The following is a 27,045-nucleotide window of genomic DNA, read 5'->3' on the forward strand; positions in this document are numbered from 1 at the left end:
TCAATGGCATGAGCAATGTACATGAAAAGGAGGAGTGAGTAAGTAAGTGAGTTTGATTTTACATCAGCAATATCATGGCAGTGGACATCAAAAATGCGCTTCACACAATGTACCCATGTGGGGAATCGAACCTGAGTCTTTGACTTGACGAGCAAATGCTTTAACCATTTGGCTACCCCACCGCCCCCTGGAAAATGAGGAGATCACAATGACCATTGTCATGCAGGAAACTATAGCATACTATGTTTAGAGATTGCCCTTTTATTCAGGAATCAGTGGTATTCATGGTTATAGAATCACAACAACAGCATATAAATCTTTAAAAGAGAACGTTTAATTCCTGTTCAAGCCGATTCAGTTCACTGACTTCTGTGAACCAAGAACATGTTTCAATGAATGATCTTTATTCAACATGAGCTAAACATGCTAAATATACATATTTCATATGTACAAGAAACTATCACAACTATGTATAAACAATTCTTTTCTCAATCATGTCCTCCTGTTTAAAGTCCATCACCTCAACAGACTGAACAGACACTATTTCACAGTTAACCAATGTAACCTCAATCAACATGTCAGTATTTAGAGGACGATAGCGGTGTCATAATTATCCCTACTCTTGGAATGACATCCCCAGTGGCAACATAATCTGCTGACGCAGCAGTATTTGTCACAAGGCCACATCAGACTTCTTGCTCAAGCATTAGCTCACACGAAAACAGAAGCTCTTTGTGATAGTCTATTGATGGTGCATTTGTATTCCAGATATGTTGCAGTTCAGTTAACATCCACAATCAGACCTAATCCATTAGGCTGCTGAAATGATGTCAGTCAAGGAAATGGCCGACTTTACATTCTAGCTGTCTTGTTGACTTGTGCTAGGTACGATTACACATCCCAAATATAACATATGTTACATTGTGTTAGGTATGTGTATTTTAGGAAGGTCAAGCTGCCATCCAACACAATAAACAATACAGATAAAACACACAAAATGAAATGTCATAGGCCTTTCCATTCTCTTCCCACAGAGGTTACTTGTCATATCTTCCTACGAACCTCTGTTCTAATATGGCCCTTTCATGGTGCGAGTGTTCAGGATTCGTGATTGGTTGCAATCAGATTTAGTTGTGCAATCAGCACTGTTGTTTCAAAAGTGATCATTTGCAAGGCCTCAGTAATTTCCGTAGGCATCGGGCAAATTAGAACATCCTCTCATGTGCGATGCGCAAACGTATCTTCTAGACAGAACTCAGTCATGTAATGGCGGATAAATGGCATCTCCTTCGCCCTCGTTGACAACGGACAAGCTAGCCATTAAATGTCTTGTGTGTCACATCAACACACGTCCCCGGCAGAGGAGGGATATTTGTGGCCCCATATTTGCATGCATTAGTCAAGTTGGATCTAAGTCGATGTAACATGTGTTCTAATTGGATAGAAAGAAGGGAGATAATTCGTGTTTCGATTCTTTACCGCTAGGGGATTTTACGAGAACCGGGAAATATGGCCGTATTAGAACAGAGGTTCGTAGGAAGATATGACAAGAAACCTCTGTGGGAAGAGAATGAGGCCTTTCATATTTAAAAAGAAATGGATGAAAATCTAACAAGAAATTTACTTATCCAATAACTATTTATCTTGATAACAAGCCATCAACACACTGTCATCAGTATACTGTCATCTAAACACCATCAAGCCGGACTCCATTAAACAACCAACCTGCTATTGAAATACATGCTGCCAATTTTTCAAGTAGTTAAACAGTGTTGGTATATCTAAATCATTTTGCCAGCATCTACAGACAAGCATAACATTATCAGTGGATCTAAATCATCATTTTGGAAAACTGATCAGTCATAAACATGATTCTACTTGGAAAGTAGTGTTCAAAAATAGGCATTAGAGTCAAGGGGTCGTTGATGTCATGTGACTTGACTAAAGCCACACCTGAGGATATCCTCTGAATCAAACACACACATATCCATGGCAACAAGGATGGAGATCTAGGAAAACATGATGGCCGTCACAGGGTGTTCCTTTAATGGATGTGGAGACAAATGCATCTTGTTCAAAACAAGGATCGCTGACCTCCATTCATAAAACCGACAGTCCCTTTCTTTAGAAGAAGTCATCTGATAAGGGATCCTTTGATCACACATCACAGATGGTCCCAGAGGTCCCAATCACAGATCCCTGTCAGATATCCTCCACACTGCATAACTTGATGAAGGAAAACCTTTGAGATGTTATCAGATCATGTGCATCTGATGCCGCCAGTATTGGAGGTTTGACAAGCACCTGTTACCATGGTGACCTGGAGCTTGGTCTCAACATGTCCTGTGGAAACTCTTGGATCTTGACTCTCATTTCATCAGTCTTACAATGTGGTTCATGACATCGTCCCTGGACAGCTTGCCAGGGTTCCGCTCCTCTTGACTGTCGTGCACCTTCACCCCTTTTTCCCATAACCACTGGAGGCTGTTCATCTTGCAGTCTCTGAATGGAGGAACGTGCAGTAGTTACACAATGTGGCACTGAACATTAAGGCCCAATATATACATTGTTTGTTTTTCTTCTTTAACAAGCTTAATTGTAGTGTTACATTATGAAATTTTCTGATCATGTGCACTCTCTAACATATCACAGGCTCGCTGACTTGGTAGACACATGTCATCATATTCCAACTGCATGGACCAATGCTCATGCCCTTTATCACTTGATTGTCTGGTTCAGACTCCATTATTTACAGGCCATTTAACTTGAATATTGCTGAGTGCAGCGTTAAACTACAGACAATCAAACAAACTCTTATATATCAATACTGAGTGTATTCCCAATACAGTAGGTACTTGAGGAGGCTCTGATTGCCATACTCAATGAACTGGGTGGTCAGACGCGCTGAGGTGGTTGATTGAATGCCATTCTACGTCAACAGTGTGGGGTATTGCTCATAACATCAATCACCGGTTTGTGTGACATAGCCTAGCTGACCTACTGGTATCATTACCAAAACAACCTTCTCATTTTACTACATTGATTTATTCCACATTTATATTTCAACAGATCCACACCAATTGGTTAAGAAACATCTGAAAACAAAATGAATTTGGCCATAAACAAGAAAATGGGTAAGTTAGCTTAGTTTTAGACCGCACTCAGCAGTATTCCAGCTACATAACAGCAGTCTGTAAATAATAGAGTCTGGACCAGACAATCCAGAGATCAACAGCATGAGCATCGATATGTGCAATTGGGAACCGATGACACTTGTCAACCAAGTCAGCGAGCCTGACCACCCGATCCCGTTGTCGCCTCTTACGACAAGCATGGGTTAATGAAGATCAATTCTTAACTGGATCTTCATGGGTTAGAAGTAAGATGGTGAGTGAGTGAGTGAGTTTAGTTTTACGCCGCAATATTCCAGCTAGAAGTAAGATGGAGACTACCCACCTGACAGATGCAATACAATCTAATCGGCACTCGAATGAGGACTCTCTGTTGGCTGTGTTGTACCAGTACTTCCTGTTGGCCGATCGACTTAGCGCCATCATCCATGGATCTGACATCACAATACAGTAAGTGAATTACCTTTAGTAACATCCCTTTAGAAATGTGTCACTTTACTTTGAGGGAGCTCTCTTACCTCTTGATGAAGTGTACAAGAATTACAATAAGAATGAAGTTATTTTCCACTAAAGGTTTCAGAATTGATGAAGGTATATTGCCCCCTGAAAAGTACTAAAAATTAGTCCACAAACAAATTGCTTTGAGAGGCTAAACTCTCTAACTCAAGCCACCGAAGACGGAATGTTGACCTTGAGATCCTTAGTGATAGTCTTAGTATCCACAACTGACTGGTTAGAATATGCAACATATTCACTGAGACGTCTATTTAGAGAAGATCCTAATGTGTATCATGAGGAGATAATCATGTACAATTAATATTTGATGGTTTATGGAAAAGGAAGGAATTTCAAAGTATCCGATAACACACAAATTAAACCTAGATTGTAATTGTGTCCACTCAGCAGCCAACAGTTGACAGCATCTATACCCGCTGACCTTTGACCGTCTTCATGAAGTAGATGCCGTGGGGGTGGAAGTAGTTGCCGTCCTCGGTACAGTAGCACAGCCGTGGCTTCCCGGCACACCCCTTCACAATCTTCATCTCCAACCTAAACAGTTACATACACTTCACACCTGGACAACTCAAGGATCTGCATAATCTGGGATTTATTTTGTTGGGTTTTAGCAATACTACAGCAATATCACGGTGGGGGACACCAGAAATGGGCTTCACACATTGTACCTATGTGGGAATCGTACCCGGGTCTTCGGTGTAACAAGCAAATGCTTTAAACACTAGGCTACCCCAACGTCCTTGACTAAACGAGCAACAGTCTATGTCATCATGACAACACAGGTCACTAGTAACCACTTGATCTCACTGAGTTCATTCGGATCCCAATGGATCTATTAGGTAATGGTACTTCACTCTCCACTGTACCTTGCCAGACCTAAGGTAACTTGGACAAGACTATACATTTTTAACCTTGACATTGGGACAACAGGCAGCGAGATCTCCCTACCTATCAAATATGTGCTCAATCTCTTCAAGCTTGAACACTGTGGGAACTGTAACTGGTGCTAAATCAGAACGGGTCCGCTTCCGTATTGCTTTCACAAATTTCTGTAATTTCTCAAACCTACAAACAAACAAAGATAAAAAAGCTGAGCTTTATTTAGTGTCAGGTCTTAATTAGGTTTCATCAAATCCTCCAACACAACAGGCCCTGGTACATGAGCCAAGTGTGAGTGTGGATATTGTCCTGGATTTAACGGCAAGTCTGTGTGCAAGGATTGCTTATAGAATGAGACTCAACAGGTCTCAATAGTGCAGGTCAGCATCGTAATAAAGAGTTAGCTAACATGCATTTCATACTGTAATGTAACACCAATGTAGCCATGCATTACATATGGAGTAATAACATCAATTAGATTAAACTTTCAATAAATTGAATAAATCTTGCCAGGGCAAAGCCTAGTTCTTCAATACACCAGTGAGTGTTATTATTGGCACCTCTTACCTCTCCTTGTAGTGTTTGTTTCGTACATCGATCCCACACAAAAACAAGGCATCTATTGCACGTATTGTCCGTTGACGTCTCTGGCCACGGCCCTACAATAAACCGTAAAAAGATAATAGTATACAAATCGTTCATCAGGTCATACACCACATGTTGGCCTTTTGAGTTTTTGTTTTGATGAATGAAACATTGAGTTACCTCCCCCTTGAGTTCCTGAACATCCTCGACCTCCAACAAAGTATCTGGGGGCAGCTCCAACCTCAGGTTCTCCTCCAGTTTTGTCCATCGACACTTCCCCCTCCCGTCCCACTTGAATACATGGGCTTTCTGAAAGTGGAGTTTGATATATGATGACTTTAATGAATGCAGAACCTTTTCCAGTGACTTAAAGCATTAGGACATGGTACACTGTAAGCCACAGTGAATCTGACTATCCCATCCATTTTAGACACCTGTTACAAGCATAGACAACTGCGAACCAATTCCAACTCAGATTTTACATTTTTCCATTTCACTGGGGTGATATTTTAATATCATCTGAGTTGTCGTTGATAAAGTAGCTCTTAAAATACAACATGCAAACCGAATTCTTCAAGTATGATCTAACATACCCCGAGACCAAGAATGTAGAAACGTTGTCCTTCTCCCATGACTGCACACATGTAGTCGTAGGCGCTCTTGATGTGGGACAGATTTTCGTGTGTCAGGATAGTGGGTGTGTGCTCATAGTAGTCTTTACTTTCATCCTGAGAACAAAGAAAGATTTGGGGAATAGTGAGTGAGATTAAAGCTGATCTGAGCAGTATTCCAGTTATATCACGGTGTGTGTCCACTTAGTGAGGGAGGAAGCCCTGAAGTGATGGAGGTCCGGACGTTCACTCCTGAACACTGACAAACCTGGAAACAAACATGGATCCAAACCCCCATACTATGTTCCTGTGCTTTTACTGTTGTTTAGTCTCTGACTGATAGCAGTGAATTAACGCACAAGGATGCAAAAGGCTGTACATTATTACACTACACATGTGAACTGTACTTCTTAAATGTAGAGACCATCACATTGTGCCTTAGATTAATCGTACTAAAAGCGTTTAATTTGGCATCTTAAAAAGCAACATGGTTTATTTTACCCCCATGTATTTATTCTAAGATGTCAAATTACCAGAAAAAACAAATGATAAACAGTTTGATGACGGTTTACGTTTGGATGAAATATCTTCTCTAATTCATTTTAATTACATCTGTAATTAACGTAAACCATATGGGGCAATATGAATGTCGCATTTCTACTACCAGCGTAAGTTTATAAGTACATCCAGATGAAGCTGAGTTGTCAAGCGACATTCCATGATTGCATTGTGGGAATGTAAACATTGCGAACGTTACCGTGTCGCTGAAAACTTGCGAGTAAATTTGACACATTTTAACTGTTGGAAAACATAAATGTAATGTTTCCACCAGTGAAGTTAGCTGAGTGAAGCAAATGCAAACCAAGAAACGGGATGCAACATGGGTACAATGTCTGAAGCCCATTTCTGGTGTCCCCCGCCGTGATATAGCTGGAATATGGTTAAAAGCGGCGCAAAACTGAACTCACTCACTCACTCCTCATGATTTGACATGCAAAATATTTGTATGTTTTTCATCTCTCAGATGAAAAAAGCCCTGTGATTACAGTTTACCTGACCCCTATCAACACACAAGTGACCGCTCACCTGTAGGAGGCGATGACAACTGACATGCATCGTGACGTCGCTTACATTGTGACGCAATGCAAAATTGTTCAATTTGAGGGGGCAGAGTGACGTAATGCAAAAAGTGCACATTATCGTCTAATAAAGTCTTTGATCTTTCACCGAAGCATCTTAGAAAGTGTAATAAAGTACAGTTTTGCCCCAATTAATTATGTCAGTAAAGCACAAGGATACAAAGGGTGAAACTGTACCTTATTCCAATACATGAGGGTAGAGCATAGTGTAGAGGCAACTGTATTTACTAAGTAAATGTAACGTTTTTCCCATAATGAGGGGGATACTTACAGCAATCAGTTCCGCAAACTTCCGGGATGGATCAGCTCGTGGAGGAGCCTTCCTTACTTCATCCGGAACCTAGCAACAGGAGCTCACAAACATGAAGGAATATATGAACCTTTTAATGTGCATCTGTTCATATTTTGCTTCCAGGTTAAGTCGTGTGTAACTGTTTGAATAAGCAACTAGCAAGTTATCATGTATAGAAGTACCACAATATTTTATAGGCCAAATATCCACTAAATGTACATTCAGAGACAGGACACGTCAAGGAACATGTCCAGCATGGATATTGTGTCCTCAGACGAAAGTTCTGCTTTGGTTTTGCTATCTGTAGATGTGCAAATCGTGTTCTTGTGCTGCTTGCATCTCAGATTTCTATCCCGATGGTGCTGGAAATAAGGTTGCATGGCTTCAAGTCACATGACCTACTAGAAATTCAAACCTACAGCAGTGGTGATTTGGGAGCATTTTCACAGATGTGAAACTTATTTGGAGCACTGTTAGATAGCATCTGGTCCTCATGATGTGCCACATGGGTACAATGTGTGAAGCCCATTTCTGGTGTCCCCCGCCGTGATATAGCTAGAATATGGTTAAAAGCGGCACAAAACTGAACTCACTCACTCACTCACTCCTCATGATTTGACATGCAAAATATTTGTATGTTTTTCATCTCTCAGATGAAAAAAGCCCTATGATTACAGTTTAACTGACCCCTATCAACACACAAGTGACCGCTCACCTGCCACTTTCTGAGACATTCAGCTCGGACATCAGCTTGTCTTTCCTCATACAGCTCCCTGAAAGACACAAAACATGGTCAGACCTTACTTTCTTCATCTAACTGTACACCATGTACACAGATCTTTAATTAGTTTTTATTACTTACTTCACAGAATCTACAGACATATAAAGGAATCGAACAAGTTAAGTTACATAAATGGGAGCTAGGTTTGTTTCAAAGCTGTTTATAGTGAAGAAAGCTGCATTTTGTGATAAGAGTTTGTGATAAGAATTACAGTGCATGTTATGTTCAGCAGAGATGGCTGAGCATCTCTTTCAATAGAACTGCCATGGCAGCAAAGGCCACCCTTCACCAAAAAACAAAATGGACACCAGTCAAACAGTCCACGAATTTCAGTCTGGTGAGGTAAACATTCCCCCATTTGCAACAAATTTTTCACAAATCTTTTTTTGAACCAACTGAAAAGGGAAAAGGTCTCTCCTAAGGTAGACATAGCATTGCTGAACCAGGTGAACATGTGAGTGAAAGCATGAACACCCATCAATGCTATCAATGCTGTGAGCGTACCATGCCTTGAGGTGAATTAACATTAACATTTACTAATATACTCACACATTTTGAGCAAACACTTGGATTTTCTTGAGACCAATTATTTGTTTCTTTCCTAATCTGTTGTGGACAAGAAAATATATCATCTGTGAATGTTTAAACAAAGCCATTATCACAATGTACACTCCAAGTGGTACCATGTTTCAATGAATAAGAAAAAAACATCCTCAGTTCCACCAAAAATAGCATACACATGAAAACATAAATCTGACTTGAAAACAAAAGTGGAAACTTCTGACACTTGACCATGTTTCAGATATCTGTAGACTGTATTATCAATGACATGCATACAATAGTAGGTGTGGTTGGAGACTGTGGTCTAGTTCAAATAGTTAGTGCCTCCTATGAAGACATTACCAACAGCTGGACATGTAAAAACAGACAGAGGAGCGACATTATTTAGTCAGTGTCTATGTCAAATGACTTACACATCATTGGATTTGAAGATGTAGTTGAAGAATTCCTCATTTCCAGTAATCATTTCAAGGGGGACAATTTCATTGACGTCCTGTTTGGATGTGGACCCCATGTACACACACAGATCTTGGTTGATGTGTCTCATATACTGCAGGATTGGTTCAATGTCACACTTCTTCCACTTGCACACAATATACCTGAAATACGTCCACACACATCACCATAAAGTTTGTTGTGGTATCAGACTTGGACTAGTTTCACACGTCAGATTAATATCAAAGCCTTTAAGTAAAGATGAAAATTCAAAGAACATTTAATGCTCACCCTTGACTATACAATGTATCACAACTATATTTGATAAATACTCTGGAACCATTTGGAAACACATCTTAAGTGTGGAGGTAATCGCACCATATCACTAACTGTCCCTGTAAGCATAACTTCATTGACTGGCTATTTGAAAGGCTAAAAAATGAATCTATGGTAGTGAATGGGTCCAGGATATTGATGATAGCAGAATGGAGATAATGCAGTGGGTTATCGACTATAGTCTGCTTGCAGTGAAAACGTATTACAAGGGGGTAAGTGCAGTAGTTGGAACAGTGAAACAAATGCACGTGCGGTACGTGAAGAGCGTTAACTTATAACAAAACTTGTCATTTTCGGTGTTTCATTTGATGTGCATACCCCCTTGTAATACAACCAATAATAGCCATGTGAAACTATGATCGTTTGTTAAACAACTTTTATCCTAGGTCGAATAAAATTCTGAGATTTAAATGTTCAATTGGCAAGGTAAAATCATGAGGATTCGCAGTCTTAATTTCACTTTATTTGTTTTACTTTTTGGTTTAAAGTGACATTCATCGGGTACGTTTTCACTGCAAACAGACTATAAGTGATAAGCAGCTCGTAGATAACCAGACAAACCAGTTACAATCTGAGCAATGTTCCACTACATCAGAGTATGATAAAACATGATCAGCCACACATCACACTCCCAATCTGTAGAAGGTTCTTGTGACATGTACGATTTATTGGGGGAAACCTCTGACCAGGAACCCCAATGGATTGGTACAGACACAGGAGTACAGGTCTTGATGCATAAGGCAGGGTACGATTTAAAGAAATTAAACCTACTTGCACCCGGTGCAACCTTAGGTAGAAACCTTGTTGCATCAGATAAAAACAGGTTGCACCTGCTGCTCAATATAAAATCTTGTATAAAATATGATGCTTGAGTTTTGGTAATGATAGTTTAGAACATTATAACAAAAGAAATCTGGGACTGATAAGATTAGTTATCTTACTCTTTCTTAAAATTTCATGAACAGTAAATCCTTCAGTTACTGCTCATACAGTCATCAGAGTCACTCTTCCAAGTCAGTTCCTCATCATCCTGTTTTCCAGCTGAAGTCTCAAAAATTGACTTGCATCTGGTGTAATGTTAAAGAACCACTAAACTTTGTTTTTTGTTACTCTTTTAACCATTACATATGAAAGATTTGTGGTTAGTCTTATGCGGAACACCAAATTTATTCTTTAAAAACTTGTGGTTATTTAATACCGAGCGATTAAAAGTTGCCAAAAAGTCGCCTGCTTCCCTCTCGCCCGCCAACGAAACCACAGACAGGTTACGTAACTCTGTCGCCAGAGCACTGCAGTGACGTCATATGAGGAACGATTTTCAGTTAGTTGTATAGAAAATGTGTAGCACGCTCATCATTTTGATGATTTCTCGACATCAGCGGCGACATGCTGAATCGTTGCTTTGTCGTCAATTGCTCCTAGGGGTCGAGGCGATGGTGTCCCCATGCACAGATTTCCACAGGACCCACAGTTCGTGCTAAATGGGTTATGTTTGTGAGTCGCGGCGAGAGTTGTGGAAGCCTGAAGCGATATCTTACTTGTGTTCAGATCGCTTCACGGAAGTTAAAGAATCAAAACTACTTACTAGTTGTAGTAAAATATGCATATGATTGATGACCATAAAGATTTTCTATGACACAACTTGTAACATAGCGATTTCTTCCTAGGAAGTGAGGTTGTGGTCGAAGTAACAATAATATTGTAAGTAGTATTATATTGACACCCACCTGGCTGCCACGAGAGAAATTGTTATGTTTTACGCTTTGTCATGCAAAATCCTATTGGCCATCAATAAAATACATATTTTACTACCAGTAGAAAGTAGTTTTGATTTTATAACTTTCGGTGGAAACAAACCTAAATACCATTTATCCTCAGACTGGCGGATGTTCCCGACAGAGGCCCGCCATTTTAAAATAAAAAATCTGTTAGAATTAAGGAGATTATAGTTTGTTTTCATCAAGTTAGAAAATCAAGACTACTTTCTACTTTCGTAGTTAAATATGTATTGGAATCATAACCAAGCGGATTTTGCATGACACAACTTATAACATAGCGATTTCTTCCACGAGGCGAGGAGGTGGGGTCGAAGTCACAATACTCTTGCGATAAATTTCTTGCTACATTCCCATGGTTCATGTCCACTCACCAGTATGTAGATACTAGTCAGTAATGCGTCTTTATATTTGGTCTTATAATCCTAATTAGTTTATTATCATACTTGTATGCATTTTGAAACTAAATAAAAAGCAGACGATCTGCTGATACTTATAGTGAATTTATAACAGAACTGTAATATCTAGACATTTTATAGTTTACCAATGTGAATCATAATTCGCACACACACCCTAGTGCATGTTGTCTGTCTCATTACACTTCACGGCGAAAACAATGATTCTGTTGAATGCTACAACAAATGAATAAAAACAAAATGCAAATATTAAAATTAAAACAGATTAAAGTTATAGGAACAATATCAGGCCATTACCTTGTTCGAGGAATGTATCCATCAATATCCACAAAACTGTTCCAAATGATGTGTCTTTTAACAGTTTAATATACGAAAAAGTGATAAATCTTTTCAGGTATTGATGTATAGTCTCATTGGTCACCCAAGATAGCACACCTGGCAACTAATTGCATAATGTCCGCCTTTCTTTAAAAACAGTAATTTAGTTAGCCAATAATGGGCAATCAATCAATGTAATGCCGGTTAATCCTTTGAAAGAAGGGCGTTGTTTTTACTTGAACACCGACCGACGACAGAGTGTATTCAGTATAGATTAGTAAATCTACATACATAAACACTACCTTTTGACAATTCAGCTGTGTAAGATAAAAGTAATTAATCAATCAGCGTGTTATCGGTTAATCCTTTGATCGATGTTTATAATGTTGAATATTTACTCCAGACACAAGAAATGCCAAATGGGAACCTTTGTCGGGTAATTTAAGTGTGTTACCACTAATTATACCTGTTATAAATTCATTAACTGACCATCAAGTGAATGATGACAAATAACATGTGTAGGTTTATACCACCTAACACGGGTTACAACAAGGGAGTATTAATTGCTGTATTGCATGTGAAAACTTATGGGCCGACACTGTTTTAAGAATACAAACAGATTTTTACATGACATGATTAAATATCGAGGTAAAAAAACACAGAAATGGGATCAATTTGGATCAGTCATTATACAAATAGGGCCCTAACGACACCAATCGATTTTGACAGAATCGTCTATGAAAACAAGTTGTAACTTCGAAATTAGGCAAAGCATGAGACAAAATTAAATGACAGTAGATTGTGAGAACATATAGCTTTCATTTTCCACAACAATTGTCACGATTTCAGGTTTATACAAGCCTGTAAACAAGATAATTTAACCCTAAAATGTAGATGAATTCTGCACAGGCCCTCCTAGCTATTCCTCATATGGCGTCACAGAGTCGCGCCGCTCTGATTGGTTGAAATTTCGTTCGCGGGTGAGAATTGTGCACTGTTGTCAAAAAGGTCGATTTAAGTCAATTAAAGGTCGAAATGAGTAGTTTTAATGACGGGGTTTCATTTATAATGATGCGAGTTAGTGATTTATGTATTTTTACCCCCTAGGGTTTATGTGACCTTTAACTAAAAACTAGGTTGCATTTTGTAATATTTGGTTGCACCAATGCAAGTAATAAAGCACTAAATCGAACCCTGATAAGGTATTAGGGACCTCGACCTGATACTGACACAGGAGTACAAGCCTAGATGCACAAGGTATTGGGGACCTCAACCTGATACTGACACAGGAGTACAAGCCTAGATGCACAAGGTATTGGGGACCTCTAGCTGACACACTGACACAGGAGTACCAAATTTCCAAAATGACACTTTTTTCCCAGTTTGCATCCCCAGTGCCATTCATCTGGAATCTTATATAACTCCTTGATATACCATGTAGTAGTGGTGTGAAAGATCGAAAGAAGGATTAAAAATGATTATTGATTATAAAAAATATATGTTTGAATAATTGGAATTTTGTTGTTTTTGAATAACACACTTGAATTAAGTATACTAACCATTTGATTTGATGAATAGTCACGAACAAACATGCGTCTACAGCATGAAGCTATGCGCATTGTAAAACTTTAACCACTTTTATTGTTTAATTACAATTCCAGTGTCTTACTTGCATGCATGCATTTCAATGCATGACAGTATTAGTTATAAAAAAACATTAATTAGAAAAACCTGGGCAAAAGCCCATAAAATTGGTGATTACATTAAAAATGTATATATTTCGATTATAATCGATGATCGTTCACAACAAGTCTTCCGATAATCGATAGTGGATTTGGTTTCCGATTCCCAACACTACCATGTAGTATGTTCAAATACAATATACATGATGACATGGTGGGCGAGCTGTCAAGGACGTCAGGCTAGTGATCCAGCGAGATTGAGGTGTTGGGATCGAGCCCACCTGTGACCGGGTGTACAAACCTTGGAGTCAACTTTGCGTGCAGACCCTTTCAGTGTTGTCACAACCCCTACTGTACAGTACACAACCCTGTGCACTTAAAAGAACCTACAAATCCATTGGTATAAGACCAGATGGTGGCCACATGAATACGTGCAAACACCTAGTTGCAGGTACAGCAATGTGCAGTAAACTTGGACAAAGTACTGTGACTGTGTGTCCCAGTCCACCCAGCTGTGATTGGGTACCTCGTAAGGATGGGAAAGCCGCAATAACTCGGTGGCTGCAAGAGTTGTATACTCCCCAGGGAGTTGAGAATGATAATATGATGTGCCGTTGAGATTGACGTCCAATGATCGAAAGAAACAAATACCAGCGCCTTGACGCCTTGTGTGGATATGTGCGCTATATAAATATCCTATAATAATGATAAAACAAGAACTTCAGGGTAAATGTTTTTACCTTTCAGAGTTTGCAGGACGACTTGTGACTGGTTTGATGATACTAATTTTCTCAAAGGCATGGTACATGAGATACACGAGGCCCACGCTGAATGGTGTAAACAGATCAAATAACTTGCACACAAAGTGGCCACCTGTAAACATACCAACATACATCAATAATTCCTGCTTACAAGATTAATATAAGAAATCCCAAATATATTTTGTTCTCATCCCTGGTGTTTTCAGAATGCATAAATATCCTCTGGATGTCTGTTTTGTAAAAATATGTAATTTTTCAAGTAGAATTGATATTTTTATACTTATCCTGAACTTCAAGGGATTCAAGTGTTCCACTACCATTCACAAGGGAAAGGGAGATAAGCAAAGACCATGAGTCAGGATAAGAAAAAATGTTGTAATATAATAAAAATGTGAGATAATTGTTGTATTTTGTTTTGTTTGAATGTTGGATATGTTGAAATGGGAACATGCGCATCAAAAGATCCCATGGACATCTCCAATATGGTCTTTCCTTGATTTCCTTTAAGTCTTTCTAGATTACTTCATAGTGTCGATTAAGTGCTATATATATGATCCTATTATTATGATTATTATCCTTACTTACTCCAATGACAGCATGAACTTATTATGATTTAACATCTGAAGTTGTTTTGTGGCTTTCCAATTTCATCTAATAAAATATGATTCAAAAGCACAACAAAACAATACAAACAAGTGTTCGCCACTAACATGGCAATGTCCCCTGCAACAAGACTGAAATATAACATATTTACTAGTTTTTATATTTTGGCCACATAGAAGATTACCTTTTGTGTGATATAGTTTTTAGTCATTTCTGAGAATCTTCTCCTAACTATGAAGATATTTCAGGAATACAGTAGACTTGAATGTATAGACGCAGATGCACATATCCACTGTCAGTATCAGTGTGTATTAGGGCTCGGACGGGTCCAAAGTTTCTACCTGAGTACCCAACCCCCTATTACCCTACCCTACCAGGATACCCGTTATGCTAATGCCTGACATCAGATTTTTAAGAAATACCAATATATTCTTCAGCTTGGAGGCTAAAATTTTGAGTTTTTCAATATCTTAACCATGTATTACATTCAAAACAGGTGGCTGTAAATTATGTCTAAATCTTCAAAGACAATACAACCTTTTAATCATGAAAGATTAACACATTACATTGTTTAATCTATTAGTCACATGATCATAACGGGTGTGGGTATTAAGTTGGGTGAGATTTTGAAAAGTGTCACGTGACCTTGAAAGTAAGGTCAACATCACCCTGAAATGACTGGTGTCTGTGTAATCACCCAATGTAGGCTGTTGACATAATTGAAGACATTGGGTGCAACGTGTTATGAGAAATCGCATTTACATAAGTTTGAAAAGTGGTCAAAGTGTCATGGTGACCTTGAAGTTAAGGTCAAGGTCACCCAAATCGACTGGTATCTGCGTAATCCCCCATTGTAGGCTGTCACCAAATTTGATGACATTGGGTACAACAGTTCATGAGATAGCGCATTAAAAATAGTTTAAAAAGTGGTCTCCTTAACAAGAATAGGACAATACCCCTATAGAAACATTGTCAGTCATCTGGACTAGGCAGGTATTGTGAAAGTCAGTGAACATCACCTTCACGCAGAGTGGACAGGGCCACCAGGAACTGACACAGGTACAGCTGCTTCGATAAAATCTCCTGGATGTTTTCTTGTCCTTCCACTGAGAAACCCTGCAAATATCAACAAGTCACTCAACTGTTGCCTCGATTATCACATGAACAATTGTTAACTACATCGCTAATTTACAAAAGATAACTTTATCCTACAACCAAGTCATCATTCAAGAGTTTACAATGTCTGTATGATGCAACAACTTTCTACACACCCAACACATCATAATGATTATTATATCACCAGAACAAACAAAGAGTATAAGTACTGAATTTTTTTAACAATAACTCCAAATATGAAATGAACTCACTTTTTATTTAGTTTTCACTTTAAATGAAGACCAGCTAAATTAACTCAAATTAACATACACTGACTACTGAAACAGAACAGTATAACAGTAAAATGATTCCAAGCTCTTACGCCATCCGCCATGACAAAATGGAGGCCCTTTCCATCTGTGTTTTCCAGGACAAACTTAGTGAAAGCTTCCTGATTGGCTGGTCTAAATATGTCACCATCTCCTTCCAAACCACCTTCACCTGCAGGACAGACATTAGGTCTTACTCCCAGATAATACTCCCTTGAGCAGTATAAGAATGACCATTTTTCTTTAACTTCTACATAAATAATAAGGATCGACTTTGATTTTTAGATGAACTTAACAGAAAACACTTGAAAGTCAAAGGATCCTTAGCAGAACCCTATATTTTACAGTAACAACATCAGGGTGTCCATAGATAAGACCGCATGCCAAAGAATACGACATTAAGCACAAAGACTGAAATGGATTCGGTCTTCTTGTTAAGATGCTGGACTGTCATATGTGTCTTTGTAGTTTAACGCTACAATCAGCAATGTTCGGGCTGTATGATGGCAGCCATCAGTGTCGTGACACCCATCAGGGAACACCGCCATCATAAGGGAAACAAGATTTTTTCTGGTGAGTGGACAACATTGAGATATCACACTTCTTACCATAGTGAGGTTCGAACATTTCACTTGGTCCAGCAAAGAAGTCTTCCAATTTGAAGTCGTTGCCGACTCGAAGAGTGAAGCCAAAGCCCTTCGCATCCCCCTTCTTCCTCCACAGAACGTACTCGCTAAACCCCCCCGGCCCGGCACAGATGTCCGCAAAGTACAACAGTTCATTGGAGCCAACCATTTTGTGCTGCAGACAGAGGACAAACAAACTCAGATAAAGAAATTATAGGGGAAGTTATTTGTAGCAACAAGCCACAAAAATGGTGACCATGGAATGAACAAAGTTGTGATTTCCAAAACAACTTCTCTGGTATAGTGGCTTGACACATCTAGATGGTGACAGTCAGTTCAAGCAAGACACTTTCCAACTGAGCATTTTTCCAAATTGTCCCTCATTAGGGTTACTGTGAGCAAATATTTGTGAGTGTTTTTTCTTGTGAGCATCAGATGTTAGACTACTTACACCGTCAGGGGATTTAGGTGTTGTGAACATGAAGTCTAACAGAGCGTCCATGTTGGCCATCTTCATTGCCGCTCTGCAAAGGAAATGAAACATGTCAGCAGTTGTAAATATCACTTCCCTAAATCAAACAAAGACTTGAAACAATTGATGTCACACACTTCCTCAAGATACACCTTAGGTTTTACTGGGTTGAAGTATGACATGCCGTTCAAGTCAACTGGTTAATTGCATCTGTGATCAGTATTTCCGTTATATCATGGCATCTTCCATGAAGGCGGGGGAAAGCCCAAAGTGACACAAGTCAGACATTTACCACTTGGCATGACAAATCAATCATCATAATCATAGGATTCAAACTCACTATTAAAGGACTACAATCTAAGGCAACCTAAGGGGCACAACTCTGCATAGCAAATTGTGGTGCTTTAGACGACTGGGCCACCAAGGCCCCCTCCTTGCCCCCTCCTCCTATATACTTGTGAGAATAAAGCAATAACAGTGAGATAGTCATGACATGCTTTCCATATGGATAATTAAACTAAACCAGACAGTCATGATACCTACAACTCTACATCTGTGTCATATATTCTGCAAAATCATACTGTTCCCTCTGGCTGTGACGATTAGGTTTGTGACTATATTTTGACCAAAGGATTCTCATTCAAATGAGTCTGTAAACAAACACTCACAACTGGGTTCACATAGTAAAACTCATTGTAATACAAGACAACATCTGATCCAGCCTAAGATTACTGCAAACTTTATAATAAACTATAAACCATAAGATTTCAGTATATTCAGTGTACGTCTTCTTACCGGTTGAGGAAAATGCACCTCTGATAGTTTCGTAAGGATTGGATCTTGTTCTTGCTCGCCTCATTTCCTCTGGTTCCAGTTGATCAAACACGGACTACACAAGTTAGACATGGTGGGATATTATCATGAACATTCTGTTTGTCATTTACATGCAAAATGAAAATAAACTACACTCTGCTGCGTCCACTGACTTAAATAACTGTCAGCACACAAAATAGACAAACATGCGGTCTCTGAAATAAAGTAACATTTATTACATTGAAAACATAGTTCTTTTATGGGAGACCTGAGTATTAAGGAACCCTCAAGTCTAAATTGAGGATACAGACCAGTGAATGAGATGAGAAAGGCTGATAATCCATAGAATGAAACATTTATAGGCTGCAAGGGCTAAAAATGGGATGAGCATCATCTTCTGGAATGGGGGCAATAGTTTTATCAAATATGTGCCCTAGAGCCGTTGAGAAGGCCTATACAAAAACTACAAGAAAAATTTCTAGTTTCTTTACATAAAGATAAATACCTTGCTGCCTAGAATCAGTCGCAGAATATTTGGTGAACAGAATATGTCTTCATCATCAATATCTCTTTTTTTTCTGAAAATAGTTGATAGAAAACACGCATTTACAAACAACTTCATCCAAGCAAACACAAATAGTTTATTAAAATCTAAATATTTTAGATATTTAAATACTTACCATACCATAGGTCTTATGCATATTACCTCAAGCTCCGCTTATAAGAGATCAGACAGTCGTTGATTCGCCATTCTCTAGAATGGCTGCCTCAAGTATCGACGAGTGTACAGGAACAGAAGTGACGTGATCTCCCTTCCCGCGCAAGCGCGGTCTATCCAAACATCACTTTTACTTACCAGGTCCGAAGAGCCCAGAGAGGGGAGGAGCATCCAGCGTTAGGAGGGAGTTACCCGCCCTATGGTAAGGTAAGTATTTAAATATCTAAAATATTTAGATTTTAATAAATTTTTAACTTACCTTACCATAGGTCTTATGCATATGGATTCGACAGTAGGACGGCGGTGTCGGGCTCCAGAGGACCGTCCCATGAAGAAAAACAAGACCACATGCCAAGGGAAACCAAGGAAAACTAACTGAATCGGCAGACTGTCGCATGAAGCGCCTGGAACAACAAACAGACAGTAACCCAAGGAAACCCTAAGGAAAACAAATACACCCAGGGCATAAGTTATCCTTAAGACCAGAAGGTAAGGAGAAGTAGTTACCTAATGGGCGGTAGGTCGGGTGAGTTGCTGGGCAACCACCAGTGGACCAAAGGATTGCAGACCTTCAGCATCCTCGACGGCCAAATGCCGCAGGTAGTGGCTAGCAAAGACAGTAGAGGACTTCCAGACTACCCTCCATGATGGCTGGAACGGTGCAGTTTCTGTGGAGAGCCATGGTGGATGCCAGAGCCCTAATCTCGTGCGGGTTATTGGCTGTAGGGTGAGGCAGATCTTGTGCATCGTAGGCAGCCAGAATGGTCGTACGTAGCCAGAGCGCAATAGTATTTCTATTAACTTCACCTTTTGCCGCAGAGGTAAATGGGATGAACAGTCTCTTGCGAGACTGCCTCCTGGATGATGATTTGGCAACATACATCTTAAGAGCCCTCACAGGACAAAGCAGCTGTTCCTCAGAGTCGTGGGGTCCTAAAATGGAAGACAATGGAGGAATGGAGAACATTCTGTCCGGTTGTCCTGGCAGCTGGTTCTTAGCCACGAAATCCCAAAGCAGTCCCAGATGAACAAGACCATGCTGCGACTGCTCAAATCGCACCCTGGTGACATCCAATGCGTGGATCTCACTGACCCTAGCCGCCGTGGCCAGGGCCAAGAGAAAAGCTGTCTTTCTGGAGAGGTTCTCGAATGAAGCAGTGTCCAAGGGCTCATAAGGCAGACCTCTCAGATGCTGGAGAACGATGGTAAGGTCCCAAGCAGGAGGATGAAACTTTGCCTTCTGGTCCTTCAGCTTGAAAGCTTTGAGTACAGCGATGAGCTCCGGCACCTTGGAAATCTTTTTGTTGCACTTGACCGCCAAAACAGAGTTAAGAGCCGATAAATAAGTTCCTATAGCTACACCCGTGGAGAAGCCCTTGGCCTTCAGCACCTTTTGCAGATGATCCAACCGTACAGATGAAATCGAGTCGGATCGGGATGCAGCTGTCGACTGTGCAGATGCCTGAGCAGGTGAGGCCACTCTGGTAACTGTTGCGGACTTCTTTCGGCGAGACGGCGCAGATCTGGGAACCAGGTTTTTGTTGGCCACCAAGGCGCGACCAAAAGCAGATGAATCATCTCTGTCCGCTTGACCTTTGCTATCACTGCTGGCAGCAGAACTGGTGGTGGAAAGGCGTATGCGTCCAGACCCTCCCACGACAAGGACATGGCATCGACTGCCCATGCCGCCGGATCTGGAATCGGAGACACGTACAACGGAAGCTGCACTCTGTGGAGAACCCAATAAACGTTTGAGGGATTCATCATGAGCCGCGCCTCCATCAGCGAATTCCAAGCTATGTATCTTTGCGCAACTTAGGAGCCTTAATAGTAGTATTGAGAGACAGTATAGCAAAGTCGGCATTTAAAGAGGCCACCGCATCGGCCACCATTGGGTGAGGCGGGATGAGTAACTCGGGAGAAGACCTAATAGCTCTCGGGTCGTCAGAGCCTGAAGAGGGAGAAGGACAATCTGGCAGTCTGTCGGCAATCCAGTCAAACACAGCAGATAGGGGGAGGTAAGTACCACCATCATCTTCCTCTTGTAACATCTCTTCGTTATAATCGGGAGAAAAATAGAGCTCCTCAGCGCCCTCCCAGGACACGGTAGGAGCATTATACCATTGGCCAGAAGCAGCAGGCATTGGGCGCTCAGATGACAGCTGAGAAACAGCACTAAAGGTAACTGTAGGGGAACGTGGTCGAGCGGCGAGCGGCGAAAAGGAGGCGACCTTGAATGGGACCGACGGTAGCACCTCCCACGAGTCGGTGACCTTGAACGCCTCTCCCTATCATTGGGACTTCTGGGAGAGCGAGACCTGGAATCAGACCGACGACGGCGATGACTAGTATCAGAACTATGACGAGGACTTCTAGAACGATGGCGCTGTTGAGGAGACCTAGAGTGAGACCGCTTAGAACGACGGGAGCGTTCGGCTTCTTGGCGTCGGGAACGCTCTTCCAATAACGGATGCTGTAAATCCTCCTCTCGAGACAACGTAGACACAGATGCCTTCTTGGGGATACGGCGTCGGGGGAGGCGCTGGTTGATGCAACAATCCAACAACGTCAGAGCTAGGTGCCTAGGCCATCGGCGCTGGAACTGCACTAGGCAACGCAGAAGTCGGCGCTGGGACAGAGCCAGGTAACGAGGGGGACGGCGCTGGAACGGCACTAGCTCTCTTTTAAGCGGAGCTTGAGGTAATATGCATAAGACCTATGGTAAGGTCAGTTAAAAATGTGGGTTTCTTTATTATCTGGACAAGCCAATGCTACTGTGTCAACAGTACGGTCATGCTGTCAGATCATGATGACCTACAATCAGCCAGAGTGCCGTTGTACAAAGCGATCTTAGCACTAAGGTGACCCTAACTCCCATACCTTAACATAGACTTAAGGTAACCTTAGAGCTAAGGTGATCGCAACTCCCATACCTTAACATAGACTTAAGGTAACCTTAGCGCTAAGGTGATCGTAACTCCCATACCTTAACATAGACTTAAGGTAGCCTTCGCGCTAAGGTGATCGTAACTCCCATACCTTAACATAGACTTAAGGTAACCTTAGCGCTAAGGTGATCGTAACTCCCATACCTAAACATAGACTTAAGGTAACCTTAGAGCTAAGGTGATCGTAACTCCCATACCTTAACATAGACTTAAGGTAACCTTAGCGCTAAGGTGATCGTAACTCCCATACCTTAACATAGACTTAAGGTAGCCTTAGCGCTAAGGTGATCATAACTCCCATACCTTAACATAGACTTAAGGTAACCTTAGCGCTAAGGTGATCGTAACTCCCATACCTAAACATAGACTTAAGGTAACCTTAGCGCTAAGGTGATCGTAACTCCCATACCTTAACATAGACTTAAGGTAACCTTAGAGCTAAGGTGATCGTAACTCCCATACCTTAACATAGACTTAAGGTAACCTTAGAGCTAAGGTGATCATAACTCCCATACCTTAACATAGACTTAAGGTAGCCTTAGCGCTAAGGTGATCGTAACTCCCATACCTTAACATAGACTTAAGGTAGCCTTAGCTAAGGTGATCGTGAACTCCCATACCTTAACATAGACTTAAGGTATAGCTAAGGTGATCATAACTCCCATACCTTAACATAGACTTAAGGTAGCCTTAGCGCTAAGGTGATCGTAACTCCCATACCTTAACATAGACTTAAGGTAGCCTTAGCGCTAAGGTGATCGTAACTCCCATACCTTAACATAGACTTAAGGTAGTCTTACCACTAAGGTGACTGTAACTCCCATACCTTAACACAGACTTAAGGTAGCCTTAGCGCTAAGGTGACTGTAACTCCCATACCTTAACATAGACTTAAGGTAGCTTTAGCGCTAAGGTTGTTTTGTACAACAGGACCCAGGTCATGACACACTGTCAGCCAGGTCACAATGACACACATTCAGCCAGTTGCACCCACCTAATTATTAGCAGGGGTTCAAATTTTTTTTAAAAAGCCACTTGCCACAGGGCAAGTGACTTTAAGAAAGTAACTTGTCCTGACTAATTTTCCACTTGCCCTGATTTTATGACATAATTATGATGATGTTATTATGAAAGAAGAAATCAACATGGTATTTGATGTTAATGTTTACTGGACTACTTATTGAAAAGTGATAAATAGCAAAGAAAGATAACTCTACTTTATTATCATTGCGAAATGTAATAGCTACATTTTGAGCAGATATGTAATTAAATCCAAATTTATTTGCGGTTTGAAACCATAAGTGGAAATTATCTAGTAGCCCACGGAAAAGTAAGATACCATTATTTGATTGCCTGAAATGAAAACTGACTTGTCCCGGGCGTCGGGCGATGGGATTTTTGAACCCCTGATTAGTCAGCTCTTACCACAAGCCTGGTGGGACCAATTCAGTGGTCTACACAAAAATCCAGGCAGGTAAAAGATTTTACATTATTGACAACCAGTATCATGAATGTGTTAACCACAGCTAAAGACCACAGGGACTTTCTTGTGTTGATCAAGTAGTACAAATACTGCCCAATACTGTATTCCTACTAATATACTAACAGAACATTGCACCTAAGATATACATGGGTAACATGTTAAGAAAGAAGAAAGAGTTCTTTGCGAGACACACATGTCCTTTTCATCATGTTCATAGGAATTGATGATCAGTGCTTTATAAAGAGGAAATTGAGCCCGGTGGTGTTGGGGGTTGTCCCCATGCCAGATCCAATGAGCCCAGCGCGATCAAATCCGCGGATCGGCAGAAAATTCTCATCTCTGTTTATCATGATAAAGAAACATCAGCTCACCCATTCTCCTTGCAATTCTACTTTTAACATGCTTATACAAAATGAACTGACAGTGTAACGCATGTTCTACGATTTAGACTCTGCACAAGGAGCAGAGTGCACTATTTGACACAAAGACTGTGATCTCTTACCGGTCCAATACGCTTCCATGTCATCATCTCCTCCAAGGAGGGGACAGCAGAAACACAGGGTGGGCACCACTCCACTTCCTCCTCCATGATCACCTGCCAACATCATATCACTCAACATCAGCAGCAATACCAGAATATGCTGGGAGCATAATGTTTGATCAGGGACTCTACTCCACAGGGTGTTGCATTTTTTCTGTGTAATGGGTAATCCCCAGCTGCGAGATAGATATTCATCATAAAATCTTAATTGGCAGAGAAGGAAAAAGTCGACTGAATTACATACACCTAGCTAGCTAGGACTGCCAATCCGCCAGACTTGAGTACTCATGTAAACACGTTGGATATTAACTAGAACTTGTCATAACTACTGTTTTATCAGCATTCTAGAAGTTAATCAGTCAATAATGAAGCATATGACTTGATGCATAACAACTTCTTGTTTATTGCATAGAGCAACATTTCGGTGTAGATTCTTACACTTTTATAAGATACACTTAGCTTGATAATGGTGTGAGAATCTACACATTCTATGCAATAAACGAGAAGTTGTGACCCATAAAGTCATATGCTTCATTACTGTTCTAACCCATTGCTTTGCCAAGTCAGCACTGGTACTGGTAGACTATTCAACAGAAGTGTTTGTTTCTTTTACATAGTGTCTTTATGAATATCATCAACACAACACATACCGATAATGGTGAGACACAAATACAGGCACATGTGACATAACCATAACTGTTGTTAATATACTGTTGGATACTGAACTGATTGTCTAGTGACTGTAATCTACTTCAGTACTTGTCAACTCGAAGAACTACTGTATTTTCCAGCAAAATGTGGAAAACAAACTCAATCCATGCGACTTACCTCTTCCTCTTCAAAGTTCCACTCGATGTCTGTTGCCTCAAGGCCATCCAGGTGAAGACCCAGACCTCGACGACCTCGCTGATTGGACGCCTCCACGATCTCCACACGTCCTTGACCAAACTTTCCCAGACCTGTGCCAGCCTTGTATCCCATTTTTTCCTATAACACACATAAAACACAAGTATTAACTGACTACTGTAGAAACAACATCACTGATCAGTGTCCATTATTCATTTATTCAGAGCAGAGTGAGTGAGTGAGTGAGTGTGAGTGAGTGAAGACAATAGCCCATCAATTCTATAAATTATAAAGTTAGGGCCAGTCAACTACCACTTCATAGCATGAGCAATGATCTACATAGATCATTCCTTTGTTCATAGATCTAATTAACAGAACCTGTTGAATGCACCTCAGGATCAACATTAGTAACAGAAAATGATTGATGCTTTGCTAGAAAGTCTTACCATCATCTTGCTAACTTTCTCTGAGCTGACAGAGGCCTTGGTGCCAGTGTTTGTCTTAATGTATTTAGATAGGGGCTTCTCATTGTCTGGATCCCCTCCTCCAATGTCACCTCCCCCCATGAGGGATCTTTTACCAAATCCTTCAAATGATGGACGTGCATCATCTTCAGAGGAATCTGAATCTTTAAAGAAAACAAATGTAAGGGTAATCTGAACAATGTTAACAAAAGAAGTTTAAAATGTAATATCAGTGAGAAAATCCTGGTAAGGTATAAAGGAACACATCTTATATATATTGAGAGCAACAGAAACTTGAAGAAAGTTCGTAAGCCTGAGAACATTGCTATGAGGGCAATCATATGTAAAATGTTAAGGGACAGACCAAAGAATGGCACCAGTCAAAATTGGCGACACCAAAAAAGGCTACAATTTTTTTAGCAAAATGGCAGGAATTTTCTTACAATTCTGGAACCAAAAACATTGTTCGAAAAAAATCAAATTTTTAGTCTTAAATAATAATTAGACTTACAAATGATACATATGGGCAACATGCTTATGACAAATCCATTTTGCTAGTTATGTGTTTATCGTACATTTGTGGGTAAGAGTTCCGCCCGTAATTCCCGCTTGAAATGTATTCTATTTATTAGGATTATTTCGAGGGTTTAGGGTTAGGTTTGGGGTTAGATTTTAGGGTTAGGTTTAGGGTTAGGCATATAGCTATTTATAAAAAAAACATAGGCATATATTCTTAGGTATATAATGATTTTAAACAATAAGGGGGTTACGGGCGGAAATCTTTCCCATTTGTGGATACAACTTGTTACAATAAAACAATTTTGATCTCACAACCTTAAATTATTAATATTACTGCTAGCACACATTGCTCACAGTTGACAGAGAAGGATCTGGGCCAATTGTTTTCTTGAAATGAAGCAGTCATAAAATGACTAATAGAACCTCATTCGAATGGTAAATTAGTAGAATACTGGATTTGTAACCTTGGCATCTTGATTAAGGAGACCATATTTAATATATTTGTTTGCAGCTCCTCGCTTTGAAATTACAACACCGAACATAACGCAGAATATGCTACTTTCGATTTCACTTTAGTTTAATACCAATTTATCGATACCTTAAATATATTATCTCAGGGTTAGTGTAACATACACACCTGACAACTGACTCATGCTTTGTTTGCACTGTAATAAAGATGTCTTTGCAAAAAAGTTTCCTTCAACACACTACTGATTCATCAACACGATGCTACACATAGAGAGGGTTATCCGCTTAGCGCCTGTTTTGTTTTACCGGAAGCGAATACTCTTTCTATCTCTTAAAAGAAGACTTTAGAGTTACCCCCCTTTGAGAATCATTAGCCTAGACTTACTTTTAAGCGTTTCCTTGCACACAAGAATGTTGGAAGCATAGTTACATTATTTAGATAGACAAAGTGACAGGACATTGCAGCAAGGAGCGCCGAGTGATATATTTTAATCATTTATGCAGCTCCTCGCTTTGATGAAAACACTAAAGCCAAAACCAAATGCTATTTTTCAGTTTAATATAAAAGTATCCAATAAATTTGAAAAGAAAATATTTGAAAATAATTTTTAAATCATTAAATAGGATAATTTGAATGTGGTGGTGTGTGGTCCTGTGAACTCAGGTAAAAAATCAGGTGAAGTTAAGCAACGTTGGGCGCGGAGGGTCCTTGGATTTGGCAGCTTGACCACAACGAAATACATGTGATCTCACCTTAGGCAGGGGGAGTTTGTTCAAATTTGAATTTCTTCACCCAGCAGAAAATGGGTACCCGGTGGGATAAGTCATGTGACTATGACCTTCTTACGCCTAACACACAGCTTGGGTTACCGGAGTAATATTGTGCTGTGCTATTCACTGTT

At 40.2% G+C, this 27,045-nt stretch overlaps 1 protein-coding gene across 1 annotated transcript; it reads right to left on the reverse strand.

Annotated features, from left to right (window-relative positions):
• Positions 1–1,603: 1,603 nt before the first annotated feature.
• On the reverse strand, positions 1,604–26,454 carry LOC124285396 (cap-specific mRNA (nucleoside-2'-O-)-methyltransferase 1-like). The gene is given in 23 exon segments (XM_046721621.1): positions 1,604–2,502; positions 3,457–3,565; positions 4,069–4,181; positions 4,596–4,712; positions 5,094–5,185; positions 5,292–5,420; positions 5,705–5,839; positions 7,133–7,201; positions 7,869–7,926; positions 8,484–8,540; positions 8,909–9,094; positions 14,198–14,330; positions 15,841–15,937; positions 16,299–16,417; positions 16,854–17,046; positions 17,323–17,395; positions 18,139–18,154; positions 18,157–18,232; positions 18,662–18,734; positions 23,809–23,900; positions 24,675–24,833; positions 25,139–25,320; positions 26,313–26,454. Coding segments are annotated over 23 exon segments (2,427 nt in total). The 5' UTR covers positions 26,329–26,454; the 3' UTR covers positions 1,604–2,369.
• Between the last annotated feature and the right edge of the window lie 591 nt (positions 26,455–27,045).

The sequence above is a fragment of the Haliotis rubra genome, unplaced genomic scaffold, assembly GCF_003918875.1.
Source record: "Haliotis rubra isolate DU_JTF1 unplaced genomic scaffold, ASM391887v1 Scf36, whole genome shotgun sequence".
In the NCBI taxonomy this organism is placed as follows: domain Eukaryota; kingdom Metazoa; phylum Mollusca; class Gastropoda; order Lepetellida; family Haliotidae; genus Haliotis; species Haliotis rubra.